The following is a 23,746-nucleotide window of genomic DNA, read 5'->3' as shown; positions in this document are numbered from 1 at the left end:
AGGACTCAGAGTTGTATTTGAAGTCCGCTGTGTACAGTGAGAACAGGAGTGGAGCCAGAACAGTGCCTTGTGGAGCCCCTGTGCTGCTCATTTATGTCCCAGAAACACAGTTCCCCAACCTGACATACTGTGGTCTTCCTGTCAGCTAATCTGTGATCCAGGAGATGAAGGAAAGATCCACTCCCATCTCTGTCAGAGATGAACTGACTGTTTTAAGCAGCAGCTTTCCTAAAGGCCTGCTTCTCCATCTACTAAATGCTGTTGACCCTGACATTAACTCTATGCCCCCTGTTGCATCCATTCTAGACAGGACACCACAGAGACTGGAGTTTACCCTGAAGGTGTCTGAGGAGACTGTCAACCGCTCAACCGAGGTTCTTCAAACCATCAACCCCCTCACCAGCAAGGTGGAGGAGTGGGCCACCAACATGAGAAACAATGAATACTCTACAGATGCTTATGAACAGGCCGTCCTGTCAGCCGGGGAAGCAGGTAACATAACTACCGCAATGTTCACGGCAACTGAACGATGACATTTTAAACTTCCACAGTGGGAAATCACTGTTTTTGTACCATATAACATTGAGTCGAAAGTGTAACACTGCAAGTAGTTTTGTGAATTGTTTAAAATCTTGGTTTTACGTTGTTTTATTGTACTTTATAGTAGAGAACCTGAATATACTTGTTCCTGAGCTGCTGGACAAGCTGAAGGTGGTCGAGGAGAAAAAGCCTGTCAACAATGTGACCACCAACATCATGAGGATCAGAGAGCTAATAGCCCAAGCCAGGAGTGTGGCCAAGAAGGTTAGTTCATCCGTTTTAACATGTGTACAATTTAGTCGATTTATTACAATTTTAGAACTGTTTACCCAATGAATGCAAACATTGCCACAATCTCATTACAGTTCATATATGGTCATTTTCACTATTTTTAAATGAAGCAACTTGGAAACCAGATAAATACTCAAGCACTACTAATACCAAAGCCTTTTATTAACAATAAATCTTATGTTGCCAGACATCTATCAGCTCTAGCTGGCTAACATTATTCATGAAATGTTCTTCAGTTTCCCCAAACTTCTAGCTGTATTGACATTAACCCTTTAACTCAACAATCATAACCTTATTAAATCCTATTGACTAAATAGTTCTGGGTTGTCCTTTTGTCCACAGGTCCAAGTGTCCATGAAGTTCAATGGCCAGTCCTCGGTGGAGGTTCAACCTCACAGCAAGCTGGAAGACCTAAAGACAGTGACGTCCATCAGCTTGTTCATGAGAGTGGACCCGGACAAGGATCCCATAGAGGACCGCTTCATCTTATACCTTGGAGACAGAAATGTGAGGAATCAAGGGGAAACAAATTTGGTTGCTTTCCCCGTGGCGTAATCAGTTACTAAAGAACTAATGCCACAAAAGGAGGAATTTAATTTAATTTAATTTAATTTAATATATTATAATTTAATTTAATTTAATTTAATATAATATAATATAATATAATTTAATTTAATTCAATTCAAAGAACTTTATGGGTGTGGTTCACACGGCCCAGATGGCCCACAACATAGTCAATACATAAATAGTCAACACAACACATATCAGCAGTGGCGGACTCAGACTGTTTGAAGGGCAAGGGCGAAAAAATAAAATCAATAATCAATTATTTGGTTTTGGATTCATTTAAATCCACAAAGTTACAGTCACACCGGGAGATAAAATCAGTTAGGGCGCTCTCGTGCTTTGATTCTCAACCATAGAGGAGGGACAGCAGTGCAGTGTCATCAGAGAATTTAATCAATTAACGCTAATCGAATACAGATAGTGCCATTATATCAAGTAAAAGCATGTGTGGGGAACAACCATAGGTACATTTAGCTCACAACTAAAATGAAAAAAAAGTCTAGGACCTGACTGTTCTTCCCTGTTTTATGTGTTGAACAAGTTGGTAATTGGGTGGGTATTAGTCTAGACGGAATTGTCCAAAAAGTGAAAGTGAGGAGCATTTATGGGTACAAGTCAGGAACCGGCCTACTTTACATATCTCAAGGGTGCTGAATCAAAAAAATGGTTCCCAAGCGAAATTTCGAGGTTTTTGACCTTCTCATTTGCATATCAAAATGGCGGCCAATTTGCCCATCTTGCTCAGTTGTTGGACCATTTTCCCCAAGATTTTTTGTAAGTAGGCAATCAAAGATGAGGAAATTAAGTTTCTACATCTATAGTCTAGGGTCAGAGCAAGGATATAGTGGAGGCTCAGTGTCTTTTTTATGTATATTTGTATATATGCAAAATACCAACTTTTAAGGTGAAATTAAGCATTATTTGTGTGTTTTTTTTAAGGCCGACATAAATATTCAATCAATATCACTTTTAAATGTTCCAGTTGGTATAAAAAAGACACTGAGCCTCCACTATATCCTTGCTCTGACCCTAGACTATAGATCCAGAAACTTAATTTCCTCATCTTGATTGCCTACTTACAAAAAAACTAAGAGGAAATGGTCCAATGACTGAGCAAGATGGGCAATTTGGTGGCCATTTGATACAAATTAGAAGGTCAAAAACTCAAAATTTCGCTTGGGAACCATTTTTTTTGGTCTCAGCACCCTTGAGACATTCCTGACTTGTACCCATAAATGCTCCTCACTTCTTATAGGAGGCCTTTTTTCTGAAATCCGTCTAGACTATATGTGGCCCAGATCTGCTGCTCTAACTTCTCAAACTTGCACCCAGAGGCCCGGGGCAAAGATGAAAGGCAGGGAGCAGCTAGTAGCCATGAATAGTTTGTTGTGATGGTAGAGGCAGGAATTACAGGCTTTGAAAGTGCAGTTTCCCCTTTCAAAAGCTCTCCAAGAGACGCCTGTGACAATAGTGCATGTGTGTGCCTTCAAAGTTGAAGTTCATTTACATAAATACCGCTGGCCGCCGCCCACAGACCCAGTGTGAGGCCTCTCTGTTCTCTTTAAGAATACTTCACCTTGGAGATTTCTCTGCCGCTGTAATCTATGTAGTGTTGTTTGTCTGCAGCTTTTCACTGTAGAATAACAGCCTCAGCATGAGCACTATACTGCCCCACAAACAGTGGCGGTTCTAGATAAATTTTACTGTGGGGGCCGAGGAGGGGCCAGTGTTTAATCATGAGGTCTTTCTGCTGTTTTTTGCTCACAGGGCAGGAAAGACTACATGGGACTTGCTATCAAGAATGACAACCTGGTGTTCGTGTACAACCTCGGGGGGGAAGATGTTGAGATCCCATTGGGTTCAAAACCTGTCAGCCAATGGCCCGCAGTCTTCAACTACATCAGAGTAGAGAGGTGCTGCAATCAACTACAACAAAGACATTAGTCCGGCGGCTTAGGACCAGATTTGAGAAGAAAGGGGACACGCCGGACAAAAGCACCAAATTTTTTCCACATGCTCTCTATGACCATAGGTTTCAATTTTTGTCAATCTTGGTGTCAAAAAATACATTTTCTGGGTCAAGGGAATCATTTAAAGCCCTTGATTGCACAGATCTTTGTAGTTGCAAATGTAATAGATAATTAAAGTTAAGCTTCATCAATTAAATGTATGCACGTTATCCATTTTTCAGAATACATGCACTGTATATGACCTATATTCCTATATTTTCGACTGCTTAGGAAGTGAGTTGGAAATTACATAAATACATGGCCAAAATGATCATATCTATTTGATCAAATAATCATCTAGGGATATTCTCAAGAGCTTTAAATGATTCCTTGACCCAGAAAATGCATTTTTTGACGCCAAGATTGATCTTTTAAGTGGCTTGGAAGATATACTGGTTCTCATAGACTTTATATGGGTGCCATATCCGTTTCGGAATCTTGATGAAGTGGCTCCTACCAAAAATTGAAACCTATGGTCATAGAGAGCATGTGGAAAAAATTTGGTGCTTTTGTCCGGCGTGTCCCCTTTTTTCCGCTAAGCCGCCTGACTACATGTACAATATAATAAATAAAATTTAAAAGTAACCTTTGTTGGACAGATTGTGGTGATTACCCATGCTCCTTTGTACTTTTTGCTTACAGAGTGGGCAGACATGGAAAAGTCTTCCTGACCATCCCCAGCCAGTCCTCCACAGACGAGCAGAAGTTCATCCAGAAAGGTGAAGCTCCAGGCAGCGACTCCCTGTTTGACCTGGACCCCAAGGACATGGTGTTCTTTGTGGGTGGTGTCCCAGCAGACGTCAGGGTAATGCCTTTTCAAACATTCCTTTGTACAAATAAAACTTTATATTATTATATGTATATCCTAAATCAGGGGTGTCAAACTCTGGCCCAAAATTTGGCCCACAGTGTCATTTTATTTGGCCTGCGAGGCAATACCAAATTATTATATTATTATTGTACGATAAAAGCTGACCCGCCGGAATTATACGGCGCATTTACAGCTAATACTACAAATCCCACAATGCCCTGCTGTTGTTTTGGCGCGTCAATCAGGACAGGACCCAGAAACGCTCCTCTGTGACAGTCGTCATAGCAACCTCAAGCTAGAGCTGTCTCCCAGCTACCCCTTCCCAAAAATGGAGAAAAGAAAGGCAGAATTTATTAACCTGTTGAAAAACTTTATTTTGATATTTAAATCAGAAGGATGCAAATAGAAAAGAGGCATACGATTTTCATTTCATTTTTATTTAATAAATTCATGACATTGATGTGTTTTTTATTTGAAATTTGATTTTGCATGTCTGCACTATTTAGTTATATATTGTATGTTTATAAGCGTTGCTGGTTCCATATTTAATGTTAAAGCAAAACATGTTTGGTATATATTAAAAGGTTTATTTGTTCAATGTTGGCCCGCGATTTTATTCAAGTTTTACATTTTGGCCCATTGTGTATTTGAGTTTGACACCCCTGTCCTAAATGATGACATCCTGTTTGTTTGTTTGTTTAATAGCTTCCACCTCCTCTGAGTCTTGCTCCTTTTGTGGGCTGTATCGAGCTCGGTTCGCTCAACAACGACGTGATCAGTCTTTACAATTTCAAACACACTCACAAAATGGATGTGGTTACATCTACACCATGCCCCAGGTATACAGAACACTTCTGCACACACCTGTGTAACTGACTTAACCTTTGATTGTGTGATCCTAGTATTATTGACCCTTTGATGCACAACATATTGACCCCTTCTAATGCACAACATATGTAAAAGATGACCCGCATTCATTTCCCATGTTATTTAATGCTCGCTGTGTGTTGCTGTGCTCTATCTTTTGATATCAGCTTAGTATTCCAAGTATTCTTTAATTATCTTGTTTTTGATAACAACTGATCATTGTTTCCATTTTGCTTCTCATACTTTATGAAGAAAAAATTTAGCTAAGTTAGCTAAGTAGTTAGCTTAGCAAGCTACTTAGCTAAATACTTAGACAAGAAATTAGCTTAGTAGTTAGCTTAGCAAGCTACTTAGCTAAATACTTAGCCAATAAGCTAGCTAATTAGTTAGCTTAGCAAGCTACTTAGCTAAATATTTAGCCAAGAAGTTAGCTAAGTAATTTGCTTTGCAAGCTACTTAGCTAAATATTTTGCCAAGAAGTTAGCTAAGTAGTTAGCTTAGCAAGCTACTTAGCTAAATACTTAGCCAAGAAATTAGCTTAGTAGTTAGCTTAGCAAGCTACTTAGCTAAATACTTAGCCAAGAAATTAGCTTAGTTGTTAGCTTAGCAAGCTACTTAGCTAAATACTTAGCCAATAAGTTAGCTAAGTAGTTTGCTTTGCAAGCTACTTAGCTAAATATTTAGCCAAGAAGCCAGCTAAGTAGTTAGCTTAGCAAGCTACTTAGCTAAATACTTAGCCAAGAAGTTAGCTAAGTATTTAGTTTAGCAAGCTACTTAGCTAAAAAATGGATATTGGTCATTTTTGACCCATGTTGTGCATTAGATTGACTCAAAAAGGTATTTTATTTAAAAATGAATAAAGGAAAACATAACAATTAGGATGTATGAGGATCAAAAACAAACTAATTGAGGAAAACCTGGAATACTGAATGATGAAAATAATTTATTGCAAAGATATAGAATATAAAAACTCTGTCGGGTCACTTGAGACCATGTTGTGCTTCAAAGGGTTAAACACACATGCACAATGTGAACATAAAGCTCTGTTTTTATTAACTTTCTTAAATCATGTTTTTTTTGTGCAAGCCAGGTAATATGTCAAATATATAATATTATATCCAAGATTGATGTGGGGTTTTTTGAAAATATCTTTTTCTTTTTTTTTATTCACTCAAATGATTATCAGTCTAGCTGGTGTTGGTTTATACATTAAATTTTTTTACAAATGAACGCATCATATAAACCATATGATAGATTTTCTTGCTCCATTGATACTGGACTTCAGTGGTGGAAATTCCCTCACAAATTGGCTATCAATAAATTTGGGACTTTGGGGCCCTGTAGAAGATGCCTATTTTCCCCATTTAATAATCTCTTTTGTGATTAATTATAATGTATGTATCTGAATGAGCTGTTAATACATTCTGAATTCTGAATTCATCACATTAACTTATAGATGTAAAATGGATCAAATAACATTTTCCTTCTTCTCTCAGGTACAAGTTGGCATTTTCCCAGAGTCGTATTGCCAGCTACCTGTTTGATGGAACAGGCTACGCACTAATCAACAATATGGAGAGGAGGGGCAAATTTGGTGTTGTCACAAGATTTGATATTGCAGTACGAACTGTTGCAAACAATGGCGTCATTTACCTCATGGTCAATGGGGTAAGTCTAAGGATGCTCTAAATGTTCTTCCATCCCTGACCACACACACAAGCCCTTGGTAACACTTTACAATAACCAACTAAGTTGTGTTTATAGATGGTTTATAAACCAATTATTAACCATTTACTACATATTTAATCTTTAAATGTTTTCAACCAATTTCTTAAATGTATATGAATCTTTTCTAAATCATAAACATACTTAATATGGTGTTAAAAATGTTATAATGAGTGCAACTTAAACTATTAATAAACTAAAAATTATAATCTAATTGTTTCTTAATGGAAAAGTAACTATAAACTTACATTAATATTCCATCTATTTGCCATTTAAAAATTATTTAGTTAGTTAAACATTAATAAATTATCTATTTACCATTCTAAATTGTCTATATACGGTTTATAAATGATGATTAAACATTAATAAACTATCTGTTTAACGTTTATAAATTATGGTTATTGTAAAGTGTTACCAAGCCCTTAAACATTGTTCTTTATTTTCTTTTTTTCTTTTTTCTTTTTTCTTTTAAACTTAAATCTTTATAGATGGTTTATAGACCAATTATTAACCATTTACAAAGTGCTATACATATTTGATCTTTAAATGTTTTCAACAAATGTCTTAAAGGTTTATGAATAATTTCAAAATCATTAACATACTTAATATGGTGTTAAAAATGTTGCAATGAGTGCAACTAAAACTATTGATAAACTATTAATTATAATTTAATTGTTTGTTCATGGTAAAGTAACTATAAACTTACATTAATATACCATCTATTTGCCATTTATAAATGATTTAGTTAGTTAAAAATTAATAAATTATGTATTTACCATTCTAAAGGGCTCATCTAAACGGTTTATAAATGATGATTAAACATTAATAAACTATCTGTTTACCATTTATAAATGAAGGTTTGGTAAAATGTTACCTTTGTATTTAGTTTTTTTATCTACAACTCCACAATATTTATATAAATTATCACACAGTTACTTTTACCTTGTAAGTACATAAATATATGTAGACAAACCCATCAGGAAAACACAATAAAATATTAAGAGTTACTGTCCACTCCAAAGTATAATACTATTGGTAAAAATATGTATACTAGTCATTTCTATTCAGTGAAAAGATGGTATGTGATGTGTGTATTAAAAGAATATAAAAGTAAGAGTTAGCCATACACTCACTATGTTATATGGTATTTTCTTTTTTCAAGACATAATTAAAATAAATAATGCATAGTAATTTATTAAGTTTTCATTGTAGCTGAAATTTTACAAGCAAATCCTAATGTATTAACGTCTTCTTTTCAGGATAACTTCTTCCTTTTAGAGATAAAGAATGGCTTCCTGCGTCTCATGTATGACTTTGGCTTCATCGACGGGCCACAACTTCTGGAGAATAACTTACCAAAGCTGCAAATAAATGATGCACGGTACCACGAGGTAGGTTCCCTCTTCTTACTGAGCTGGTCGGACTATTTTAATTTGAACTTGTGAAGGAGTTTTGTGTTGTTGTAACTGTGATGTTGGGCCGTTTGCACAGGTGACAGTGATCTACCATCAGTCAAAGAAAGTGATTCTACTGGTGGACAAGAGCCATGTTAAATCTATGGAGACTCCAAAAACCACTCTGCCTTTCTCAGATATCTACATAGGTGGAGCTCCCTCCAGCATTCTCAAATCCAGGTGAGTTAAATATACACTGCAAGAAAAGAAAAGTTGGGTGAACTCAAAATTTCAAGGCAACAAACTTCGGTTAAATTTTAAGTTGGACAATTAAACTAAATATTTTAAGTTTTGTTTTTGAGTTTGCTCAACGCCGCGATGAAATGTCAGCTAATGTTGCGACCACAATTCTGTGGCTATTCCATGGATATTTGTTCCTATTGGTTTGTTCCAAGTCACGTGACTTTCAAGGTCCCGGTGGTCAGAACAAAAAACATGGCGGACAGTTCTCTCATTCTTAGTGAAAAATCAATATTTTGACTTAGTTTCTGCATAAAAATGGATTTTGATCACATTTCTAGTGAGAAATATATGTTTTATTTTCTAAATCTTCACTCAGTGAATGTACATACATACATTTGTATGTTGGAATAGCCACGGGATATGACTGTCATTAACTTGCATTGTAGCGGAATCCGTGTCAGTTTCACGGAAATTTGAGCGATTCCGAGGCTATTCCACGGATTTTGAGGGAAGTGAAATCTGTGGCTATTTCACGGATTTCTGTGAGACCATGTTAAAAAAAACACATAAAGTGCATAACAAGGGTATGTAATGAACCAGACTATTATTTGCTTATAATCTGACTATAACATGGTGACTGTGTGTGTCACCAGGCCTGAGCTGTCTGCTGCCGTGGGCCTGAAGGGCTGTGTGAAAGGTTTCCAGTTCCAGAAGAAAGACTTCAACCTGCTGGAGGAGCCCGGCACCATCGGCCTCAGCAGCGGCTGCCCCGAGGAGTCCTTCGTAAGAGCTCACTTCACTTCACACTCTGATAATGCACTACAGCAGCTGTTCTCAACCTTGGGGTCGGGACCCCAACTGGGGTCGCAAGATGATTTCTGGGGGTCGCCAAATCATTTTGGAAGTCAGCTCTGTCTCCACTGTGTTAAAGTATTCATGTGTTTTAGTCTTTTTGGTCATTTAATGTTGGTTTTTTTGGTCATTTCGTGTCTTTTTAGGTCATTTTGTGTCTTTTTTTAGTAATTTTGTGTCTTTTTTGGGTAATTTTGTGACTTTTTTTGGTCATTTTGTGTCTTTTTTTTTGTAATTTTGTGTCTTTTTTTTGTCATTTTGTGTCTTTTTTGGTCATTTTGTGTCTTTTCTGGTCATTTTGTGTCTTTTTTGGTCATTTTGTTTCATTTTGGGTCATTTTGTGTCTTTTTTAGTCATTTTGTGTCTTTTTTTGGTAATTTTGTGTCTTTTTTTGGTAATTTTGTTTCTTTTTTGGGTCATTTTGTGTCTTTTTTGGTCATTTTGTGTCTTTTCTGGTCATTTTGTGTCTTTTTTGGTCATTTTGTTTCATTTTGGGTCATTTTGTGTCTTTTTTAGTAATTTTGTGTCTTTTTTGGGTAATTTTGTGTCTTTTTTTAGTCATTTTGTGTCTTTTTTTGGTAATTTTGTTTCTTTTTTGGGTCATTTTGTGTCTTTTTTGGTCATTTTGTGTCTTTTCTGGTCATTTTGTGTTAATTGTTATTCTCACTGGGGGATTACTGAATCGTAAGCTAAAACTTGTGCTGAGATGTATCTTTATTGTGACAGATGTCCCGTAAAGCCTATTTCACTGGAGAGAGCTACCTGGGATCCACAGCCAAGATTTCACCCTTCGACAGCTTTGAGGGAGGACTCAACTTTAGAACACTGGAGTCCAGCGGACTACTCTTCTATCTGAGTGAAGGGGTACACACAACATTTTCTTTTTATACACATTTCAAAAAGTTGTATGATGCAAAATGTCAAATGGTTGGGTGGGGAAATTTGTTTTTTATTCCAGTATCAAATAATTTGGGGTCAAAACAAGGATATTTTCATGTCTAGACTTTTTTTATTTTGTAATGAAAAGACAAATCGAGAATGAATCATTTTTAATTGTACTGCTATATAATAGCTATGACTTTATTTTCTCCCACTTCAGTCTGATGAGTTTAGCATCTCTCTGGAGAATGGAGCCGTGGTGCTGAACTCCAGAGGCACACGTGTTAAATCACACAAAAAACAATACAATGATGGAAGGACACACTTCTTAGTGGCCTCAATAAACAATCAGAAGTAAGTAATGCTAATGTACTGTCTGTTGTTTTTTACTGTGTAGCCGTCTCTACATCCTGTCTGCTCTTAGTTGTAGTTGTTGACATTTGACTTAAATCTTAAAACTTAAAAGACGCATGTGTAGTGCAAAACCGCTCCAAGAAAGAACAGTTCACCATTTTGTTTAAATTTCAGGATTATTTATTGCTGATTATTTGATGAGAATACATGTATCATTCATTCTTTCCATTTTCAATTGGCAATCAAAAGTCAAATAATTAAAAATTGACAGTTTTTTTTGTTATTATTTTTTTATTACAACACAAAAAAATGAAAAAAATGCTTGTTTTTCCATATTTCAATATTAGGCTCAGAGCAAAAATACGAAATGGATTTTAATATTTAGCCGTCATTCGCTTCTCTTTGGGTTTGGGTTAGGGTTAGGTTATTTGGGTTAGGTTATTTGGGTTAGGTTATTTGGGTTAGGGTTAGGTTATTTGGGTTAGGTTATTTGGGTTAGGGTTAGGTTATTTGGGTTAGGGTTAGGTTATTTGGGTTAGGTTATTTGGGTTAGGGTTAGGTTATTTGGGTTAGGGTTAGGTTATTTGGGTTAGGATTAGGTTATTTGGGTTAGGGTTAGGTTATTTGGGTTTGGGTTAGGGTTAAGTTATTAGCATATGCGCCCGTAGGCCTACATAGGCCTATTTGCCATGGAATTTGGCAGTAATGGTGGAAAAAGTAACAGACCGGGGAACATAGGACCCTTTTTGGGACCCTTACATGCGATTGAATCGAACATAATCAAATGCAAAAGTCTGAAAACTATATCAATGGCAAATCTAGTAACTTATTCATTGACTGAGCGCCAGTCTGGTAGGCTCAAATTTGAAATCAGTTTGAGACAGGCTGCCAGAATGGGCTGGGTAGGATAGCAGTTAGTAGTATATGGGGGGTGGTGAGTACAGTCATTAGAAAAGGAGGTGCAGTGATGGCTAGAGAAAACACAAAGTGTCACAATTTAATGGCTGGTTGAACTGTTCTCCTCAGGTATTCACTGTTGTTGGATGACAAAGACAAGCAAGAGAAGAAACGTCCGTCATCAGCCACAAGAACCTCCTCAGGTTCTGCTCCAAAGACCTTTTACTATGGAGGCTCTCCAAGCAGCAGCTTCAGGAACTTCACAGGCTGCATCAGTTACGCCTACATCAACAGGTAAACACCAGTCAACCATGTTGGAGCCAAGACGCTACACACAGTGGCGGTTCTAACCAGGGGCCTCCAGGGGCCACTGCCCCTGTGAAGAAGCCTTTGGCCCCTGCTGTGGCCCCTGTGTCAAATTAATAATAAAATGATCAATTTATAACGATGAACAATGGAACAATTCAAACCTTTCTTTTGTTCAAACAATATCTCATTGTATACAAAAGAAACCCAAAATGTGTACATATAATAGTTTAACTCTATGGAGTCTTATTGGGCTATTTTGTCCATTTTTTAAATCCTTTTCATGTCTTTACATGTCTTTGTAATTCATTTTGTGTCTTTTTTGGTCATTAGTGTCTTTTTGTGTCTTTTTTGTTTCTTTTTTTGGTAATTTTGTGTGTGTTGTTGTGTCTTTTTTAGTCATTTTGTGTCTTTTTTTGGTCATTTTGTGTCTTTTTGTCATTTGTGTCATTTATGTGTCTTTTTTGTGTCTGTTTTAGTTATTTTGTGTCTTTTTTTGGTCATTTTGTGTATTTTTTTGTCATTTTTTTGTCTTCTGTGGGGTTTTTTTTGGTTATTCTGTCTTCTCATTTTGTGTCTTTTTCAAGACATTCAAAGATTCTGAATGCTTAAATATCATCTTTGCCATTTTTTTATGTGCTAATGTGCCCCTCTGATTAAACACTGGCCCCTCCTTGGCCCCCACAGTAAAACTGGTCTAGAACCGCTACTGGCTACACATTTATCAAACAGGTTGAATTGTCTCCTTCATATCTTTCTACATGTATTTCTTTAGACAGGACCGGGACATTGAGCCCGAAGACTTCCAGCGATACAAAGAGAAGGTCCAGACCTCCCTGCAGGACTGCCCAGTCCAGCGGCCCCCTGCTGCTCTGCTGTCGAGGCATAGGGACCACGCTTCGAGGGCCAAACAGGGACAATCACAGAAGGTAAAAAGGTTTTTTTTAGGTTATTCTGTCTTCTCATTTTGTGTCTTTTTTGGTCATTTTGTGTCTTTTTCAAGACATTCAAAGATTTTGAATGCTTAAATATCATCTTTGCCATTCTTTCATGTGCTAATGTGCCCCTCTGATTAAACTCTGGCCCCTCCTTGGCCCCCACAGTAAAACTGGTCTAGAACCGCCACTGACTACAGGTGGAAAATAGCAACCTGCTAGAACCTGCTAGCACATTGCATATTCTCTTGTTGTACAAGATTAATGTCTTATTGTGCGCTGTCCCTGTCTTGAAATAGATCCAATTACAAATTAAAAATGATGATCCAAGATGGCCGACTTCCTGTACGTTTTAGGGTATGGGTTCTTGAGACTTTTTGGTTCGTATTGCCATGATACATGTATGTACCAAATTGCGTGTCTGTACGACATTCCTGTGCGAGGGGCTGAATTTTCTTGACTTTCAAGGGGGCGCTGTTGAGTCATTTTGCCACGCCCATTCCCGTGAATACCAGAATACGTAAATTTCACGTGAGATTAATGTATATTCCAAATTTGGGGAGTTTTTGAATATGATAAAGCCCCCAAAAAGGCGATTACTTTTTCCTAAAAATAAGAATAAGAAACAGACCAATTTCAATAGGGTCCTCGCACCGTTAGTGCTTGGTCCCTAATACAGTGATGTGTGTCTTTCTAACATTTAATAAACCCTCTCATAGGTTAGCAGGGAGAAGTCTGACCTCCCTCTGGGCCTGATGGAGCTGAGGAGTGATGACCAGGAGCCATTAGAGCTCCACACTGAGCCCTGCTACCTCTCCTCCAGTCCCAGATCGACCCGCCAAGCCTTCCACTACGGCGGCATCGCCAACAGCAGGCAGCACTACACAGACCTCCCAGACTCCCTCTCCCAGAGGTAGGACAAGAAAAGAACTCTTAATGATATAACCCTCAAAAGCCCACTCTATGGGCTGAAATATGTGCCACCAGAAACTGAATTTGAAGTATGTACACTACCGGTCAAAAGTTTTAGAACACCCCAACTTTTCGAGAATTTAATTGAAAATGATGCAGTTTAATGTCTCAGTGTGCTCTGAAATTAATGCACATTTGCAACATTTAAAATTCTTTATTGAGCATGATAGTGTTTTGAAAGTAAAAAAAAAGATTCAAAATCACATTTTATGTTGGACTAAAGGACTAAAAAAAGACACAAAATGACAAAAAAAGACACCAAAAGACACAAAATGACTAAAAAAAAGGCACAAAATGACTAAAAAAAGACACAAAATGACTTACAAAGACATGAAAAGAATTCAAAAATGGACAAAATAGCCCAAGACTCCATAGAGTTAAGTTGTTAACCCATTTCTTGTTCCCTGAAAAAGGCCTACTTGTATAATTCTGAAATGTACATTATTTTCCAGTTTTGGTTAAGCTTACCTTTTTTTATTTACCTCTGGCAGTTCACCACTTACCTTTGGACCCTTTCAAGCTGTTCATTTGACTTGAACTGCTTGAATTTCAATAAAAAACTGGAAAAATCGGGGTGTTCTAAAACTTTTGACCGGTAGTGTAAATAATTCAAATGTAATTTCTGGCGGCACATATTTCAGCCCATACCACTCTGCACTTGTTCAAGGGTTTCTTTGTGTCTGAATGCACAACTTAATGCACCTCCAACCTCCCAGGTCCCACTTCTCCTTGTCTGTGAAGACCCACTCATCCTTTGGCCTCATCTTTTATGTATCTGATGTCCAAGAGGACGACTTCATGGCTCTGTTCCTGGCCAACGGGAAGCTGGTGTACACCTTCAACGTAGCAGAGCACAGAGTCAAGATCAAGAGCGAGGAGAAATACAATGACGGTGCATGGCACAATGTAAGTTCATAAACATACACTGTAAAAAAACCCTGTTGTTTTTACGGTAAAAACCAGCAGCTGTGGTTGCCAGAAATTTACCGTAATAAATACGGTGCAACTTTTTCTAATATTACGGTAAAATGATATTAGCACTGTTGATTTCATGTTTAAGATTGCCATTTTATTCCATATTTTACTGTAAAAAAGAAAAAGTTTTTCAATCAAAAGAAACTCTGTTCTGCCATATAATTGACAAGAAAATACTAATACTAATTATAATTATAAATGCCGCATAATACAAAGATTTTAACATTAAATATCACAGTATATTTCTGTTAGAGATATGGTGTTTAGTCCATTTAAAAGTGAGAAAAAGTATTTTTACAAAAAAGAAATGCAAAAATTATAGTGATGGCTTGTATATATATTACAATATATTTTGTTACAAACAAGGTGCCAGTGTATTTTACAGTGGAGTAATATATTTAAAAAAAAACAGTTTTGGCTGATATATATATTTACAGTGTTTCATTGTTACTGAAACTGAATTAACTCATTTATCATTTTACGGTATTTTACTCTCATGGTTTAGCAGTTTTTCACCGTAAAATCTTCAGACATTTTTTACAGTGTTCCATCCATCAATACTCTTTGTATGCAAAGTTAAAGAATATGTGTGGTTATGTGTCAACAATTTCTACTGTGATAACCTTCTCTCTTTTCCTGCTGAAGGTTATTTTTATCCGTGACGGTAGTATGGGGCGGTTAATAATTGATGGACTCACGGTGCTGGAAGACAGAGCTCAGGGCAGCAACGCCTCCTGGCAGGTCAGCAGTCCCCTCTATGTTGGAGGAGTTCCTCCAGGGAGAGCCCAGAAGAATATTCAGGTATGGGTTCAAGTTCATGTGGAAGAGATTTAACAATAAAAACAGAGACGACATGGCTGGGTTATTTAAACACATGGATATTACATCAAGGTCTCTAGCTTGTAGTAATATTTTAAAAATCTCTGTAATTCATGATCCTTTCTATGTGGAACATATAAAGTCTAGCAGCAGATGTTCAGATGTTCCCACAGACAGCAGGAAGCCACCAGTTTGACCGCAGGACATCCTCGTTTTTTTAAAGCAGAAGGGGATTTTTTTCCCCTCTTTGTAAAAAAAACAAACAAAAAACAAAAAAACACACAAAAACAATGACATACTATTACCTAAAGTTGTTCTGGCTAATGTGTTAGCAACCAGATGCCTACACTGCAAAAAGGTGTTTAGTCTTAAAACAAGATAAAAACACTAAATTTGAGGAAAATGATCTTGCTGAATGGACAGATAATTTCACTTGACAAGATTTCTTAAATTAAAATGATTAAATCTAGAAATAAGCTAAAAATGTTGTACGCTTAAAATAAGAAATTAACTCTTAAAACAAGATAAATGATCTAACACTTCTAAATCTAAAGTTTTTTTTATCTTGGTAAGAAACAAATAATCATCAGGTCACTCTGCTCGGGCCAGTTCATCACTGCTTGAAGCTTTCATTTATCTTGTTTTAAGAGTTAATTTCTTATTTATCTATAAATTAGCTAGCACTCAAAATAGTACAGAAGTACACAAATTAAGGCACAGCACCGAATTAAACTGTTATTTGTTGCATATGAAATCGACATTTTATTTGCAAGAGGATTTGAAATTGTTACTTTTCCCTATGATTTCCCTATGAAAAAAACCCCTAATGTTTATTCATCCTTGTGATATGTGTCTCTGTGTCCTTTCAGAGAAACTCTGCATACAGCTTCACCGGCTGTCTGAAGAACCTCCAGCTGGATGGGAAGTGGCTGTCCTCGGTGGAGGAGACGTCTGGGGTCACTCCATGCTTCGAGGGTCACTCTGAGGCCGGGACATACTTCTCACAGGAAGGAGGATATGTTGTGCTGGGTATACAAAAGACACTAGAATTCTACATTATTTTATTTTTTTAATTAGCACAGTGTTGATTTTCTTCCCAAATGTACACTATGTACACTGGGCAGATTCTGCAACTGTTTGCACACTCGGGGTGTGACGAGATCTCACGAGATTAAACTCGACGATATTTCTGGTTGCGTAAAAAATCTGTCTCGCGAGATTTGTGAGTTTTCCAAACTTCTATTTGTAAAAGGAAAAGAAGAAAAGGAGGAGAAGGAGGGGAAACAGCAAGCAGCCAGAATGACATCACAGCATGGTCCAGTCATATATTGTGTCATTGCAGTTTTCTTAAAATCTCGTCTCGTTCTCATGAACCCAATATCGTGTCTCGTCCCGTGAGCTGAGAGTAAGGTCACCCCCCTAGTTTGCACCCTGAATATCTGTTATATTACAGAGCTCATTAGATTTCCTTTTGGAGAAGTCACCAGCCCCTCTGGTCTGTCACCATCCTGTTTGCTTGGACAGAGTTTAGCTGGTGAGGGAACATGATACCCTCAGGGCAACAGAGAGATAACTGGGGGGAGGAACGTTGGGAACTGAGCTGCAGCTGTTCAACAAGTTGCGTCATTTCGCACATGCATGCACTAGAGAAACATGGCTTATTATTGTGGCTAAAAGGTCCAGAGGCCCAGAGTGGATTAGGTCCTGTTGAGAAATACATTGAGGAAACCTTTGAAGTTAAATGATCTGACTCCAACACAAAGTCCTCACCTATTAGTCTAGACGGGATTGTCCAAAAAGTGAAAGTGAGGAGCATTTATGGGTACAAGTCAGGAACCGGCCTACTTTACTTATTTCAAGGGTGCTGAGTCCCAAAAAAAAATGGTTCCCAAGCGAAATTTTGAGTTTTTGACCTTCTCATTTGCATATCAATATGGCGGCCGTTGGTCGTTGGACCATTTCCCCTTAGTTTTTTTGTAAGTAGGCAATCAAAGATGAGGAAATTAAGTTTCTGGATCTATAGTCTAGAGTCAGAGCAAGGATATAGTGGAGGCTCAGTGTCTTTTTTATATGCAAAATACAAACTTTTAAGGTGAAGTTAAGCATTATTTGTGTCATTTTTTTTAAGGCCGACATAAATATTCAATCAATATCACTTTTAAATGTTCCAGTTGGTATTTTGCATATATATATATGCATAAAAAAGACACTGAGCCTCCACTATATCCTTGCTCTGACTCTAGACTATAGATCCAGAAACTTAATTTCCTCATCTTTGATTGCCTACTTACAAAAAAACTAAGGGGAAATGGTCCAATGACCAACGGCCGCCATTTTGATATGCAAATTAGAAGGTCAAAAACTCAAAATTTGGCTTGGGAACCATTTTTTTTTGACTCAGCACCCTTGAGATATGTAAGGTAGGCCGGTTCCTGACTTGTACCCATAAATGCTCCTCACTTCTTATAGGAGGCTTTTATTCTGAAATCCGTCTAGACTATATTTCTCTGCGCTGATCGTTTGATGGGGGAATGATGAGCAGGAGACGTCCCAGTTCTCAGTTTAACATAATTTTATTACAATACGTCAAGAAATGTGCAGTTAGAGAGTCTCTGGTTCAATCTAACGTCCCTGACATCACGTTAGGCTGGTCAGGTCATGAGGTCTAGACCAAGTCTACTTTCCCTTGAACCCTTTTTATATCCTTACAGATAATAAGAATGTAGGTAGAACTCTCCAGAAGTCGCCTCCTTTCAATCTGCTGATTTGTCAGTTTATTCAATATGTGGACACGTCATGTCACCAAGCAGAGAAGTCAGATATCTCTTCTGACCTGTAGCAAACTTTCAAATAAAAAAAACTCCTGCCTTGATATGAGCTGCAGAGATATGATATTATTGGTAACCCACGTCCACAAAGACAGAATGACAGATTATTCTACCAATCCCCAGATCTCTCTTCATCTCTCTCTGCCTCTCCTCCAGATGAAACCTTTGACCTGGGGCTGAGGTTTGAGCTGGTGATGGAGGTGCGCCCCCGTGTGGCGTCTGGTGTGTTACTGCACGTACCGACAGCCGAGGGCTACTTCACCATGTTCATCCACCAAGGAGCAGTAAGTCATCATCCAGAAAACTAAACATCTTTAGTTTAGAGATCAGAAATGCATCTTCAGTTGAAAAGTACGGATAATAAATCCTGTTTGTGTTTCCAGGTGGTGGTTCTGGTGAACGATGGTTCTAATGAGTTCTTCACTAAGGTTTCTCCGAAGCACGGTGTTTGTGCTGGAAATTGGCACAGAATCACTGGTGAGAATTTTCCTAATTATCAAACAAAAGACATTATATACATACGTATAAGATCTGATACCTTTCTGACACTAAACAGAATTATCCTGCATCCCAAAATACAACTCAGTAGAGCCCATTTGACATGAAACGTGTTGGTATCATTGTTTTCAGCACAACCTCACTTATATGACCTGTCATTTTAACTTACTGGATCAACATTTGGGACACAAAAAACACACAAATATAATTACAAAAAAACACATATAAAAACAATAAAGAAATGACAAAAAACACATAAAAACACACAAAAAATTACAAAAAAATTACAAAAAAACACATAATAAATTACAAATATTTACAAAAAACACAACAAAAAACACAACAAAATTACATTAAAAAAAAACACAAAAACACACATGAAGAAATGACAAAAAACAGACATAAAAACACAAAAGAAATGACAAAAAACATAAAAATACACAAAAAAAGTATTAAAAAAACACACATAAAAAATACAAAAAATTACGAAAAACACAAATAAAAACAAAAATGACAAAAAAACACAAAAAACACATAAAAAACACAAAAAAATTATTAAAAAAAACAAAAACATAAAAAAATACAAAAAATTACGAAAAACACAAAAACACACATGAAGAAATTACAAAAAACACACATAAAAACACAAAAGAAATGACAAAAAAACACATAAAAACACACAAAAAAATGACAAAAAACACATACAAAATTACAAAAAACACAAATAAAAACAAAAAACACAAAAATTACAAAAAACACATAAAAAACACAAAAAAAATTACAAAAAACACAATAAACAGTAAACACAGAGGATTGCATTAAAAATGCTGAATGCACACAGCAAAACTATCTGCAAAAGAAGTATTGAACTTTAACAGTCAGCCACAGTGCTTCGGTTTCATTTTAAAAACAGCAATAATTTATGTGTGTTCTGTACATTTTTTGGCTAAACTGATGATTATATCCTGTTTGATCTCAGTGATCCGAGACGCCAACGTGGTCCAGCTGGATGTGGACTCTGAGGTCAACCATGTGGTGGGACCAGTAGACCCCAACCCCACAGAGACCAGGAAACCAGTGTTCGTTGGTGGAGCTCCAGGTAAACCAGGAAAACACATTTCTTATTTTCTCCTGTTATATCAGGAGTGTCAAACGCGAGCCAATATCAAATTATTATATTATTATTGTACTATAAAAGCTGACCCGCCGGTATAATACGGTGCATTTACCGCTAATACTAGATTTATTATTGTTATTTTATTTTTAAATGTATTAACCTGTTGAAAAACTTTATTTTGATATTTAAATCTGAAGGATGCATATAGAAAAGAGGCAAACGATTTTTATTTAATTTTTATTTAATAAATTAATGACATTGATGTGTTTTTTATTTGAAATTTGATTTTGCATGTCTGCACTATTTAGTTATATATTGTATGTTTATAAGCGTTGCTGGTTCCATATTTAATGTTAAAGCAAAACATGTTTGGTATACACTACCGGTCAAAAGTTTTAGAACACCCCAATTTTTCCAGTTTTTTATTAAATTCAAGCAGTTCAAGTCAAATGAACAGCTTGAAAGGGTCCAAAGGTAAGTGGTGAACTGCCAGAGGTAAATAAAAAAAGGTAAGCTTAACCAAAACTGGAAAATAATGTACATTTCAGAATTATACAAGTAGGCCTTTTTCAGGGAACAAGAAATGGGTTAACAAGTTAACGTTGTTAAAGTCATTTTGTGTCTTTTTTTGGTCATTTTGTGTCTTTTTTTAGTCATTTTGTGTCTTTTGGTGTCTTTTTTTTGTCATTTTGTGTCTTTTTTAAGTCAATTTGTGTCTTTTTTTAGTCATTTTGTGTCTTTTTTTGGTCATTTTGTGTCTTTTTTTAGTCCTTTAGTCCAACATAAAATGTGATTTTGAATAGTTTTTTTATTTTCAAAACACTATCATGCTCAATAAAGAATTTTAAATGTTGCAAATGTGCATTAATTTCAGAGTACACTGAGACATTAAACTGCATCATTTTCAATTAAATTCTGGAAAAGTTGGTGTGTTCTAAAACTTTTGACCAGTAGTGTATATATTAAAAGGTTTATTTGTTCAATGTCGGCCCGCGATTTTATTCAAGTTTTACATTTTGGCCCATTGTGTATTTGAGTTTGACGCCCCTGTGTTATATCAACATTACAACTTTCTAACCATATGATCCATTCTTCCTCCGCCCAGATCTTTTCCTCCCAGAGAGCTTTGCCAGCAGGAAGGCCTATGTGGGCTGCATGAGGAACCTGAGCATCAATAAGAGCCCAGTGAGCTTCAGTAAAGCTGTGGTGGTCAGTGGAGCAGTTAGTGTTGGAACGTGTCCCGCAGCGTAACACTTCTGTTCACCATCACGATCCCCAATACAGCACTGACCAAACACATCCAATCTCTTTCTGTTCATAAGCATTAAGAGAAGTATTATTAGTCTTCCTACTTTGTCAGAAGTTTGTCCTTGTTTCTTTCTTTTAATGTAATTTGTCATTTCTTGTTTGTTTAACATGAAAATGTCTCCAAGAATACAACCAAATTGCCTCAATTTAAAAAAAAAATAACCAAAAAAGAAACCTAAGATTTCTAAGAGGATATGATCAGATTTGTTCTGAGGAACCAAGACTTTTTACACTTTAACCTCCTGAGATCCGAGCTTTTGTTTGGTATGTATTGTTAGTTTCTCCTAGATATTTTGGATTTGTAAAAAAAAAAATGGGTTCATTTTACTGTATAACGCAATTAATTCACCAGTGAATAAAACTTTTTATTTCCTAACATTTACACCCTCTCATTTGAAGAATGATAGTAAAAGTCTATTCGTTTTCAAATGAATACTTCCTGATTAGCAGTCGGAACTTGTTGCTAATGCTAAAAATAGTCAAACTTGCACAGAACATCAAACTACAAACATTATTAAGCACAAATACACAAGTTTTAGCCATAAAATCTGATCAGCTTTGGTACCTGGTCCACTTTTGTCTGGTTAAAAGCTGTTAATTGACTTTACCAAGATGCTGCCATCTGATTTTTACACTGATTGATGTATTGTTCTTATTCTAGAGTGCATAGTTCTAGTTAAGCAGAATGAAATATAAGGTCCAGAAAAACTAAAATGAAATGTCCACATATGAGGACGCAGGGTCTCAGGAGGTTAAGAAACATTTGACATTAATGCATTTTATGTTCCACCACCCCACTTTCCATCCCTATCCCATATTCACAATGGCACTTTTTTGTATAAACTCACATTCAAAACTTCTTCTTTTTGTACTGTTTTATTTCTGATAAATAAAACATATTTTACATCCATGCACGCCTGGCCTTTGTTTTTGTTTATCTTCAGACTATTAACTAATGCAGAATTTTCATTTGGGAATTGTGCTGATTAAACCAGAAAATTATCTGGTTTTAATTTTTTTCTGTTTGGAATACTGGTTAGATATTGTTTCATCACTTGCGCGACTTGCTGCAACATGGAAAAAGTCATCATGAATAACCATAGAAACCATAGAAAAAGAATATGGCTTATTCTATTTCTATGATTCACATACAGAGTTATATTATTAAACAACATGGACTCTAACAACTTGTAATACAGTCCTTGCAAATTACTTTTTATAGTTGTTCATTTCATTCTTGTGTAAAATCTATGCTTTTTCTATTGTCTTTTCTTTATTTTTGCCAGTTGTTATAAACTTCAAATGGGAATAAACATAGAAACACTGCCATCTACTGTGTAATAAGTTTTTCTAATCAAATAAAGGATATGAGAAAAATCACCTAAGAAGTATACAAATCATCTCTTCAGTCAAAATAATTGCAATGAATGGTAGGTCTACATATTCACATTTGTTTTTTAGAGATAGAGATGGGCCTTATATTATATTATATTATATTATATTATATTATATTATATTAAATAAAAAGGTTCTCTTTTGTTAGGCAGAGTAAGTTTACTGCCCTACAAAGTCTAACTGCAGTAACTACATTTTTGGTCAAAATTGAGTTATAACTAAAAATGAACTCCTTGATGTCTGTTTTGTCTTGTGACAAGGTTTTAGATTTAAATTTTGCTTTATTTGAGAGAAAACCACAAAATCAAACTCAAAACCAAGCAGTAATTGCACTTACTACAATCTGTTTTGGATATATATACTAATTTAAACATAAAAATAATAGAAATTATGAGTTTATTTGAAAGGGAAATTATTATCTAGATAATTATATAAAGACTGAAATATAACATTACTTTATAATAGTAACTCTAAAATATGCACATCTTTGAATAGAGTTGTTAAACACTTAAATACACTGATAACAAAATCAATTTGGAAATGTTAGTCACTGAAAACAAATTATAAAAGCTGAAAAAAGACAACAACATTGTAGTTATTGCACTCTGTTTCTGCATTACTATTAGAACCTTTCACAACAATGCAGTAACTATGTTTTGGGGTCAAAGGTCAAATAAATCATCATGATTTTTGAGCATAAAAAATACATCATCAATACATGTAGAAAGAAGTGTCATATCACTTATCTACATATAACCCATTTGGCTGGCCAGTTAAAAAATGTTTTTAAAAAATAAATAAATAAATAAAATAAACATAAAAACTTTAAATACGTTTTTCTCAGTTTACCTTTTGCGTAGTTACCGCAGTTAGACTTTGTAAGGCAGCATAGACTGATTAAAAAACAAGAAGAAGAAGTAATGCCTATTTAAATCCTGAAGGAGGCAGTAATGCAACACAAGGATGCCAACTGCCATAAAACCCCGAAGAAGAAGAAGAAGAAGAAGAAGAAGAAGAAGAAGAAGAAGAAGAAGAACAGAATTATAATAATTTATTGTAAATATTGCTTTCCTTATCTTGTTATCTTTTATTCTGATGCTTGCTTTGGCAATATATACATTGTTACGTCATGCCAATAAAGCCAATTGAATTGAATTGAATTGA

General features: G+C 36.0%; 2 protein-coding genes across 5 annotated transcripts in view; both read left to right on the top strand.

Annotated features, from left to right (window-relative positions):
* lama4 (laminin, alpha 4) overlaps positions 1 to 21,486 on the top strand; it is a 56,995-nt gene extending 35,509 nt beyond the window's left edge. The window contains exons 19-40 of the mRNA XM_059356584.1: positions 307 to 492; positions 665 to 804; positions 1,174 to 1,338; positions 3,166 to 3,311; positions 4,050 to 4,212; positions 4,924 to 5,057; positions 6,582 to 6,753; positions 8,070 to 8,201; positions 8,302 to 8,444; positions 9,101 to 9,230; positions 10,026 to 10,163; positions 10,399 to 10,532; positions 11,559 to 11,723; positions 12,511 to 12,664; positions 13,390 to 13,583; positions 14,359 to 14,548; positions 15,263 to 15,418; positions 16,306 to 16,465; positions 18,421 to 18,548; positions 18,648 to 18,741; positions 19,742 to 19,861; positions 20,985 to 21,486. Of these exons, the coding sequence (XP_059212567.1) occupies positions 307 to 492; positions 665 to 804; positions 1,174 to 1,338; positions 3,166 to 3,311; positions 4,050 to 4,212; positions 4,924 to 5,057; positions 6,582 to 6,753; positions 8,070 to 8,201; positions 8,302 to 8,444; positions 9,101 to 9,230; positions 10,026 to 10,163; positions 10,399 to 10,532; positions 11,559 to 11,723; positions 12,511 to 12,664; positions 13,390 to 13,583; positions 14,359 to 14,548; positions 15,263 to 15,418; positions 16,306 to 16,465; positions 18,421 to 18,548; positions 18,648 to 18,741; positions 19,742 to 19,861; positions 20,985 to 21,130 (3,290 nt within the window). The 3' untranslated portion in view covers positions 21,131 to 21,486. The remainder of the gene's footprint in view (positions 1 to 306; positions 493 to 664; positions 805 to 1,173; positions 1,339 to 3,165; positions 3,312 to 4,049; positions 4,213 to 4,923; positions 5,058 to 6,581; positions 6,754 to 8,069; positions 8,202 to 8,301; positions 8,445 to 9,100; positions 9,231 to 10,025; positions 10,164 to 10,398; positions 10,533 to 11,558; positions 11,724 to 12,510; positions 12,665 to 13,389; positions 13,584 to 14,358; positions 14,549 to 15,262; positions 15,419 to 16,305; positions 16,466 to 18,420; positions 18,549 to 18,647; positions 18,742 to 19,741; positions 19,862 to 20,984) is intronic.
* Positions 1 to 23,746, top strand: part of cnih3 (cornichon family AMPA receptor auxiliary protein 3) — a 386,093-nt gene that overhangs the window by 177,652 nt on the left and 184,695 nt on the right. For all 4 annotated transcript variants that reach the window (XM_059356600.1, XM_059356603.1, XM_059356602.1 and 1 more), the window contains one exon: positions 20,375 to 20,437. The gene's annotated coding sequence lies outside the window, so the exon portion shown is untranslated. The remainder of the gene's footprint in view (positions 1 to 20,374; positions 20,438 to 23,746) is intronic.

Source organism: Centropristis striata, chromosome 18 (assembly GCF_030273125.1).
Source record: "Centropristis striata isolate RG_2023a ecotype Rhode Island chromosome 18, C.striata_1.0, whole genome shotgun sequence".
Taxonomy (NCBI): domain Eukaryota; kingdom Metazoa; phylum Chordata; class Actinopteri; order Perciformes; family Serranidae; genus Centropristis; species Centropristis striata.
The sequence above is the reverse complement of the archived record's forward strand: the minus strand, read 5'-3'. Positions and strand labels throughout refer to the sequence as shown.